This window comes from Belonocnema kinseyi, chromosome 3, assembly GCF_010883055.1.
Source record: "Belonocnema kinseyi isolate 2016_QV_RU_SX_M_011 chromosome 3, B_treatae_v1, whole genome shotgun sequence".
In the NCBI taxonomy this organism is placed as follows: Eukaryota; Metazoa; Arthropoda; class Insecta; order Hymenoptera; family Cynipidae; genus Belonocnema; species Belonocnema kinseyi.
In genome coordinates, this window is record NC_046659.1 from 61,371,849 (window position 1) to 61,382,119 (window position 10,271).

Below are 10,271 nucleotides of genomic sequence, written 5' to 3' on the forward strand. Positions count from 1 at the left end.
GTTAACTTTTGAAAATATCATCAAGAATATTGACTTGATACTTATCTTAGGAGTTTCTTTAGTATCCGGCAGTTAAATGTCCCAAAAGGATTTTTAGCGGAGGTTAACATAAATTAAGTTCCGAATACTTTTTGTTAAAAGAAAACCCTTTTTCTTTTAGCTTGAAAAATATTGATCTAAAATGAAAATGTTATGCATAAAAGTTTTCGATCTCATAAAAACACATATTTTTGGTATTTACACTTTTTCTCTAAAAAGAATATTTTTCTGGAAAAAATGAAAAAGAAATGCATTTTTAGATTTTTTGTTGCAAAAAATGTCAATACTTCTGATACTAGTACAAAAACATTTAAGAGGGAGGGAGTGGGAAGCTGTACGATCGCCTAACACCTCCCGCCTTTCCAATGTCCTTGCTTTAAAATGCTCGTGGACCCCTGGTTTTTTGGGGCCTCTAGAAAAGGGGTTCAGTGAGGGAGGGAGAGGGTAAGAGTTTGGGTCACACATACCTCTCGACCTTCAGAATATGTATCAACTCATTTCTCCTCCATTTTCAAGATCCACCCTTTAAAATTAACTATTATTACACCAATGTTGACACATTTTTAAACAAAAATCTGAACATTCAGCTTTGTCATTTTCTTTATTTTTACAACTTTTATTCACAATCATTTTTATCTCAGATTAATATTCTTCAAGGTTTACGAGAAGAAAATCTAATTTAAAAAAAAAGGTAAAAAATGTTTATAACTTCATTTCTACTAATCTGAGCCTAAAATGTTTTTGGAACTATGAAGAGAGATGCAGAGAAGCCCCTAAAGCAAGGACCAAGACAATATTATAGGGTGATATTTTCGGAAGTATGCCCAAAATAAGTTATTTATAAAACGAAAATATGCATGTAAAAATGTGCCCTAATGGATAACATTACCCTGTCCTAGCCTACATCACATTATGGAGTATTCACTAGAAGGAAATCCCAATTCTACCCTTGAAATCGCAGTAATTTCTCAGTTTCTTCCTCCGGCCTACGAAATTTCAGGACAAAGTCGAGGTTCTACCGTCATTAATTAAACAAATGTGCAGATTAGGTCCAATGAACCGGTTCAGTCTTGTCGTTCCTGGATCCTAAGGTAACGGGAGTTCAAGTAAGTGGCCAGTTGGCCACCATTGTAAGCATTGAATCATCGCATGTAGTAAGCCATTCGTGACGCAAATGCTCTTCGTGGCTAAGCATCGAACTCCCCAGGAATGCAGGAGATTCTTTGAGTTGGTCAAGGTCACGTGCCTCCAGAAGATGCTTCCACTAGAGCCACATTGGAGCGGAAAGGGGACAGAAGTGTATGTGGAACGTTAACCCGTTGGAACCATAGAAAACGTAACCGTGAAGCGAGTGAAGGTAGGTGCTATGCCATGCCGCATGAAATGATTCTCTGAGGTTCGAGGACTTCAGTTTTGCTATGACCATCGTCGAGGTCACGAAGAAGTCTCGTTCTAGCCACTAACATCCAAGAGAAGTTTAGTCATTTTCACGTTTTCATTTACCCCCACCTGGATTAGAAATATGGAATTTCGAACGTTTATTGTAAGTCTCTTTTTTATATAAGTGCAGTGAATTATGATGATTTGATTGGTGATATTTTCGTGCAGCCCTTTAATTTCAGAATTTCGTGTATGAAAGTAATTAACTGGTTCATTCTTGAATGCCTCGTCAAACTCAAATTTTTATCTTTGCCATTTTTCTTTTTTTTCGCACAATTAGTTAATAATAGTTTTAAAAATCATGTTACTGTTGCGGATAATGATAACGCAGTATTTATTGTTTATAGAAAATTCCTTAACCTTGAGATATTTCGAAGGTAAATCACTGAAAGGAAATTCATAGTCTGTTTGTATTGTCTCTTACTACTGAAATATCATACATATAACAAATGTTTTTCAATTCGCGGAAATTCTAATCTTCTGTAAATTTGGTAAAAATTAATATTCTTCTGTTATTTAAAATAAGCCTAGCTACCTGCATAAATTATTATAATGAAGAAATAACAGAGGCCTGCGCAAGTTCGCAACTTCGACAAAAGCATTGAAAAAAGTTTTATCCCTTCCAAATATCTAACGCATGCGAAATCCTAAATCAATCCCTAATGTTTCAAAAATTTGATAAGAAGACAAAAATTTGAATAGTTGAAATGTTTTTATTGATATGGGAATAATTTTAATGCCAGAAGTATCCAAACAAAGTTTCATCCCTTTCACGCATATGGAACCGACCCTAAATTATCGTTTAATTTTTCAGAAATTCTATGAAAAAGTTAATTTAAAAAGTCTAATTTTTTTCACTGAAAATGAAAGAATTTCATGTTACAAGCACAGCGAAAAAGTTGTATCTCTCTGATATATGTGGAATATCGTGATGAAAATTTGGCCACTGACATATTATCATTTTTTAAGAAATTAAATTGCTTTCACGAATTTTTCACTTATTTTTTTGAATCTTCAAACTCATAGTCTCAACATTGTCTAATGAAACCAAATAACATCATTCGTGATTTTTTATATAATAGTTGGTAGCAATTACTTTTATGGCTGCATGTTAAAAACGATAGTTTAGATATCATGCAATTTTCGTAGCCTATTAAAGAATAGTCATTGTAAGAATGAAAAATGTTTTCAAATAACAGTTTTGGATGATTTTTCAATGAATGTATGCACAACTTCCTTTGAAAACTTATCACAAAAGCTAAAAATGTGAATATTCTCTCTGTACCAAAAAAAGGACCATATCTGAAAAAATTACATCTTGTTAAAGAAATATAAAATATAGGAAAAATGACTGATATCATTCATGTGATGGCATTGCTATCTTTAAAATTAATTCTCCAGCTTTAATTTGGTACGTAATACTTTCCCCACTTCTTCATGATTTATCAATATTATTACTTCAAAAGTTTATCTAGCTCGTACTGGTTCCCCATATAATTGAAAAACAATTTAATAAATAATAAAAGTATGATTCATTTGATTAAAGTATAGATGCAGAAAAAGAGTCAAATTTTTTAAAATATAATAATACTTCATAAATTATTGTGAAAAAAGAATACCGTCAAAATCACGTTTTTTGTGTTAAGAACCAGTTTGGAATCTACCTTAACTGTAATGCTGGTGTAGTGCTACGCGTGTGTCATCTCGCCGGCTTTCCTGATACATGCTAGAATCATCTATCAAAGTAGGTTAACATCCTTTCCTCGCATCCGCGTTTTCACGAATAGAAGGCATTCGAATTTATAATACTAGAACGGTGACCGGACGTCTCATATATAGCGACTTTTTATCCGCATATTGTGATTCGCGCGATTATCAGAGCCAGAGAGGGCAATGCACCGCAACGCTATAAAAAGAACACGTGCTTATAAACTATTACATAAATGCGGAAATAAGAGAAAGCAACGTTTTACTTTAGAAAGGCCACATCCGATATATTTCTAATATCTAGATTTTCAATCATATCAAATAATTTTCATGATATAACTTTCCTCTTATTATATGATTTAGATAACAATTTTCCTCTCAATATAATGGAGGCGTTTCTTTATATTTTTAAATAGTGATAGCATATAGCTTTTTATGTAGAACTTACAGAATTTTCGCTAATCAATAGAAAATTTGCAGATAGGGGAAACTAGTATGAGTTGGATAGAAAAACTGTTGTAGTCATAATATTGATAAATGATTAACAAGTGGGGAAAGTACTACGTTCCAAATTAAAGTTGAAACATTAATTTTCAAGACAGAAATGCCATCAGATTCATCATATAAACCATTTTTCCTATATTTTATACTTTTTTAACGCGTTATAATCTTATAGATGTTACTTTTCTAGTACGAAGTGAATAGTCATATTTTAAGCCTTTCACAGTAAAAACAAAGTTTGAGTCTAACGCTAATTTCAGGGTACCATATACCTGCAAAAAATTAGTCTTTGTAGTGTGGATGGTGCCACTTTACAAGGTATCGTTTCCCTCACACTTGGGGCACTAAACGTCACCTACTGTCAATTATATTTACAATTTTGTGGCAAGCACAATTGACGAGTTTTGTACCCCAACTACGAGTGATATGGAACACTATCTTCAAATTATCTGAAACAAAATTGATCCCAGAGTTTTTAGAGTGTTACGATGAGTTATTTCGAAGTATATTGTGTATAAATTAACAAAACAATAATCTGAAACTGTTGTTCAAAAACATGTTTTCATTTAAGCAGTGATTATTTTTTAATATGTTATAAAAATTGTACGAGCTCCATACTGTAACTTACTTAAAATCCACATATGAAAGAAATAAAAATCAAAAAATTAATCATTAGACATTTTTGAAGTCAAAAGTTGGACGAATCGAAGGGGATAGTGAAAGAATAGTGAAAGCAATTCAATTATTTAAAAACGATAATTTTTAATGGAAAAAATTTTGATCGCTATGTCAAAATAGAATTTTTCAATTCGTCAATTAAAAATAGCAAATGAGTGGTAAAAAGGCTGATTATAAATGTTTTTTTAAATATTGCTAATCATAAAAAATACGACAGAACTTTTTCTTCAAAACCCAGACTCATGTTTCCAATATTCAGTTCGTACTGATTCAAAATGGTGGCCAAACATTTTTTTAACATTTATTAAAAAAGAAAAGAAAAAGAAAAGAAAAAGAAATTATTAATATTTGCCATAAAGATTCTTTAAGTTATTGGCAAGTCACATAAAATAATTTGAACTCGAAATAATGGGTGGTACCACCATTAAATCGAGAAAGACACCCCCAAAAAATGGTTTTTGGCATTTATTTTGGAAACGGTACCTCGGGGAAAAAAAATAATTTTCTACAGACAAATAGTTTTGACAATTTACAATAAGAATGCCGGTATGAATTTTTCCTCGTCGGGTCATACTTACTGAGCAATCAACGCTCGAAGCAGGGGGAAAGATTCAAGTTGCCGGTGGCACTCTCCTTTCATAGCGCATATCTCGAAACAAGTTTTTTTGGGGAAAATGTATGATAGTTACATTGTAGAATGGATAATTCCGCTCATTTTTAGTTTCCCCAGACGGGGAAATTATATATATAGTTTATATATAGTGTGAAGTATTATATATAATATTAATTTGTTTTATACTTTGTTTACATAAGACAAATGAATATTATATATAATATTTCACACTATATATAAACTATATATAATTTTTCCGTCTGGGATACACTTTTATCCAGAAACGACCCCATTTCGAGATATGAGCTACGGAAGGAGCGTCTTAACCACGCAGTGCAACTCACCCTCTACTCTGAGCGTCGATTACTCAGGAAGTGTTACCCGGGTTTCCTAGTTTTTCATTTTTAACGTCTAACATGACTCCTTCAATAGGGGTTTTTAACTAATAAATTGTTGTTGTTGTTGTAGATAAACCGATATTTTCTAAGTGCTTTGAGTTTAGGGGACAATTACTTTTTTCTAAAATAAAACGAGAAGAATATGCGTTAATATTCGTTACTTAAATAAATAATCCAATGTCGCGTTATATGACATCAATTAGAAGACGTTCTTCTTTTATCATTCTTAAAAATATTTACTTTTGACGCTTGTTGTGTTAGGAAAGAACAAAAAATATAATAGATTTGTTTATTTGATGTGTTTATATATGATATATCTTGTCTGCTTGTATGCATCAAATTGTTGTTTTTAGAGCTCTCAATAGTCGACCATCGAAGTTAAGCAACGTTTGGCTCGGTTATAGTCGACGGAGGGCCGTCAGACTATAAATGGAATGGTGACCTTTTCAGTGGCCTTCATTCTCGGGTCTCGAGCTAATATACTATATTACATATCTATTATATTTTAATACTATGTGAAATATTAATAATGATAATACAATCAATAAATCAATTTAATATGCTAATTTTAAAGTTTTTTACTGATCGTAAATATAATAAGATGTTCGATTTTTTGGCACAAATTTTGGCGAGACACTTGGACCTGAAGTGAAGAACGGTTTCGAGCATTTCTTTGAGCATGTCTCCAAAGAATTCAAACGTAAACCGTCAGTGGCGAGTGAACCATTTTCTAATATTGCGCAATATAAGCGCGTGAGTACCCGCGCACTGCTTCTTTGCCCCGACGCTGCTGATGTTTCACACATAAGTGAGCAAGCATCCCTTGCTCCGCGCATCTCCATATTCCGAGGCCACGCGAGGCCAGCAGTTCTAGGAAAAGAAGAACATAATATTTTTATTAATTTTGTTGAAAATTTTGATAACTAAAACTCTTCAAACATTAAAGGTATCGCAAATCGCTCACTTTTATTTGTTGACAGTATTGTTATAGAAGAAAGGAATAAGTGAATGAGAACCACATTTTTTCCTAATTGGTCGAAAATGAAGGTGGTTTCGGTTTTTTCAGAAACAAGTAATCTTTTCCACAATAATTCTCATTTTTCCGATATATATCCATTCTTCCCTAAACATTAGTTAGGTAAACTGAAAATTAACTACTGCTGAATCAAAAAGATTATTTTTCCTGAATATTTCCGAAATAATGTTATGATGTTCCGATCAATGTATTTTAATGAATTAAAATTAATGTTCCGTTCAAGTATTACGTAACACGCCTGCGATGGAGGGGAACTGTACATATATTTAGTATAGAATACTACATACATTTACTATAGAAAAAGCGTTACGTAGGGGAGAGGAGGGATGATCTTATTCATTCTACTGATTGTAAGTTATTCTTTGTTATAAATAATATCTAGAGAGGATAACAGACAAAAGGATATAATAGAAATTCTCAAATCTGTAATTCCATTAGATTCCATATAACTATAAAATCATCTTGAATTTATTTTCATTTACTGTTACACAGCTTAGTTTACTTTAATTCAACTCTCATTCATTCAAAATCTAATTTATACTTCCGTTGCATTCGGCTTAATTACCTTTGACTTTCATTGAATTTATTATGTTTAATTGCATTCTGCTGAATTCAATTACAATATGGTTTCTACGTTAGTTTTATCTAAAATTTATTTTAATTTACCTTCACCTTTAATCAGAATTATCTTGAATTTACTTTAATTACGTTTTTTTGCGTTTCAAATAAACTTAAATTCATTTTAATTCACTTAAACATATTACTATTATTATATCATTTACTTCATCTAGTCGTCCCCAAAAATTGGGAGAGTTGGAAAATGGGAGGGATTAATCGTCTCGAAAATTCGGGACGACTAGCCAAGCTTATGAAAAATAATTAACTTAAGTTGGATCCAAATTCAAGGACTCTCACATTTTTTGATTGCAACTTGCTCAACAAAATTTCGGAATTGTTTAATAAAAAGCGTACGAAAGCTAACAGTCTCCCGAATTCAGCAATATAATCACTTTTATCCTAAAAAAGTATTGTCAATTGTTAGAGGGCAAAACGTATAAAAAACAGCGGTTTTCGGCTTTCTTTTTTAAGCGCCGACGTTCGCCTGTTCCCAGATAGCGGTCAAAGTTAGAAAAAATGTGAAAAAATTCACCGATATTCTTTGAACATTCTTTAATGCACTACATTTTTTTAAATTACAAAATATGTAATAATTGACTATTGATGATGATCGATTTACAAATAATTTATCTTAAAAACGAAAGAAGATGATAGAATGCCGGTCAATCACTCCAAATGTGCAGGTTTGTTATGCGAGTGCAGTGCAATAATTAAATTTCTGATAAAATCATTTTACGCAAGAAATATCATTTTGAATATTCCTGACCTTAAACAATATGGGCGTGTGAGCCAGCACAGCCGGACAAGTAGCAGGAAAAAAAGAACCTTTTGATGACAACAATAACGGAGTCGGTTTTCTTCTGGAGTTACTATTGTAATTGAAACGGTACTTTTTACTAACTACTTTTCCTGCTGTGCCGGACCTCGCTCCAACTTTAATTAAAGTCAGAAATATTCAAAATGTTATTTCTCAAGATAAAGTATTTGTTAATAAATCCTCGTCAATATTAAATTATTGAATTTTGTTAATTTCGACAAATGTATTGCATTAAAGAATGTTGAAAGAATATCTGTGCATTTTCTCAGATTTTCCCTCATGTCAACCGCTTTCTGAGAACAGGTAAAAGTCGACACTTGAAAAAGAAGGCCGAAAACCCCTGTTTTTGGGGGTGTTTTGCCCTCTAACAATTGACATTAATTTCTTAGGATAAAAGTGATTATGTATGTGAATTCAGAAAGCAATAAGCTTTCACATACTTTTTATTAGGTAATTCGGAGATTTTTTATGCGAGTATATTATTATATAGAAATTTTCTGCAAACTTATATATAGTTGACCTATCAAACTATTCAACATTTGTTTAAGCAACCATTTTATTAGTTAAATCATTCATTGTAATACGTCGATTCTCAAAAGTGCGCCGAATTTAGTGTAGTCTTAAGTTGAAACATTTTTGAGACACGAAAATAAATTAAGTAACAATTAAAGTTTTTGTTGTTGAAAATGAAAGGCAGTCAATTTCACAACAAAGATTTCTTGTATTTTTATAGAAAGTGTTTTCTAATAAACTAGTTTGCAAAACTACTACTTTTTCGAAGAATAATACTATTTTCAACAGCGGTAAATTTAATCAAAATATTGTTTCGATCAACCTAAACATGATTATATTAATAAAACAATCTTAAATATAGAGATTTGCCATGTGTCATGAATATGGAAAATAATTATTGCATCTTGTAGAGGATGTTGAATTGAGTTTATTTTTACAATAAATTGATCAATATAAGTTTCAAATTTTTTTTCATTCAAACTTCAAAAGTGTAAGGAACACTTGTAGTAATGGGAGTTTATAAGATTAAAGTGCGTCCCTTTATACACGTAGTTCTTGTCAGTTATTTGTTTTGCGAGTCACATTCAAGTTTTTGATGTCGAGAAAAGGAGCCATAGTAACATGAAATTTTATGGTTGACGGTTAAAAGTCACCCAATTTAAAATAATAATTAATTATATGCGCATGCTCACTTTATTGTGCGCTCCGTGTAACAGACATCATTATAATGACCACTGATTCAAATTTTTTAATATTCTAAATCAGCATTTTCAATCAATATTGAATAAGCTATAAGTTCTTTCATTAGATGTTTAGATCATGAAAATTGAGAAAAAAAATCTATTAAAGAAATACATGTGAATTCTCTATAATATCAGCACGAAAATTTGTAGTTTGCATAAAAACACACTTTTAATTGAAGATTTGAATGTGACACTTGAAAGGTAATAGATTCTTGTATTTAATACATATGTAAAACGTGATGGCATGCATCACAACTTGCGTGTACAGCATTGTTTATTAATAGCTTGAGGACCAAGTCCCGTTAATGCGGTATTATTCTTGCTTCATAGTAACGGGGAATACCGTGTAAGTGCCAACCAAAGGATCAAATCAACGTGTTTGTGTGGTTTCCCTGCTATTTAGCATGAACATTCCACATACTTAAATTCAAAGAAAGCAAAAAATAACAAATTGGCGGCATCCCAATTTTTTTATACTTAAGCGTAACATTACAGCAGAAAAATTACATGAAATTTGACTCAAATGATAAGATTATTAACTTTTATTTTTTATTTTTGATATTTTACTTGTTTTAACAAAAGACGCAATAGTCAATCACTCTTTCTAAACTGATTTCCCGATCTCTATATTATAAACGTTTATTCATGCATTATGTATTGAAATAATTAATTAATAATTTTACCGAGATTTGTATCTACCTGAATGAGTTTTTCAGGAAGGAATTTTTGACAGAAATAACTTCAAAGAACGAATTTTTTTAATTTTAGATGAATGCCTACAGAATATAGGAAGAATACACAGAAGTTGTAAAAATATACTTTTAACCTTGAAAATCTAGATTAAAGTTTACATTTTTTGATAAAATTGTAGCTTATCGATTACTACGGGCAGTTAAATTAACCTATAGAACTTCCTTATTCTGGGTAAAAGGCAACTGAATATATCCCACTGGATTTCCTTGAGGCCTGAATTATTCTCACCGATTAAAATTTCACCATTCATAGTGTTTAAATCAGTGACCCAGGTCACTGATATAGAATCTTAAGTTCAAATTTTTTAATTTTAAATACTAGGCAGTCTGATAAGTACCTGAAAATTCTAAGAGATGGCATTAGTATTCACTAATGTGAACCATTTTCGTTGAGCTTGATCCTTCAAATGACGCCT

The 10,271-nt window shown here is 31.5% G+C and overlaps 1 protein-coding gene across 1 annotated transcript in view; it reads left to right on the plus strand.

The window, feature by feature from the left end:
• Positions 1 to 1,404: 1,404 nt before the first annotated feature.
• The window catches only part of LOC117169089, an 18,105-nt gene continuing 9,238 nt past the window's right edge, over positions 1,405 to 10,271 (plus strand). Inside the window, 1 exon segment of the mRNA XM_033355208.1 lies at positions 1,405 to 1,582. Within this exon segment, the coding sequence (XP_033211099.1) occupies positions 1,562 to 1,582 (21 nt within the window). The 5' untranslated portion in view covers positions 1,405 to 1,561.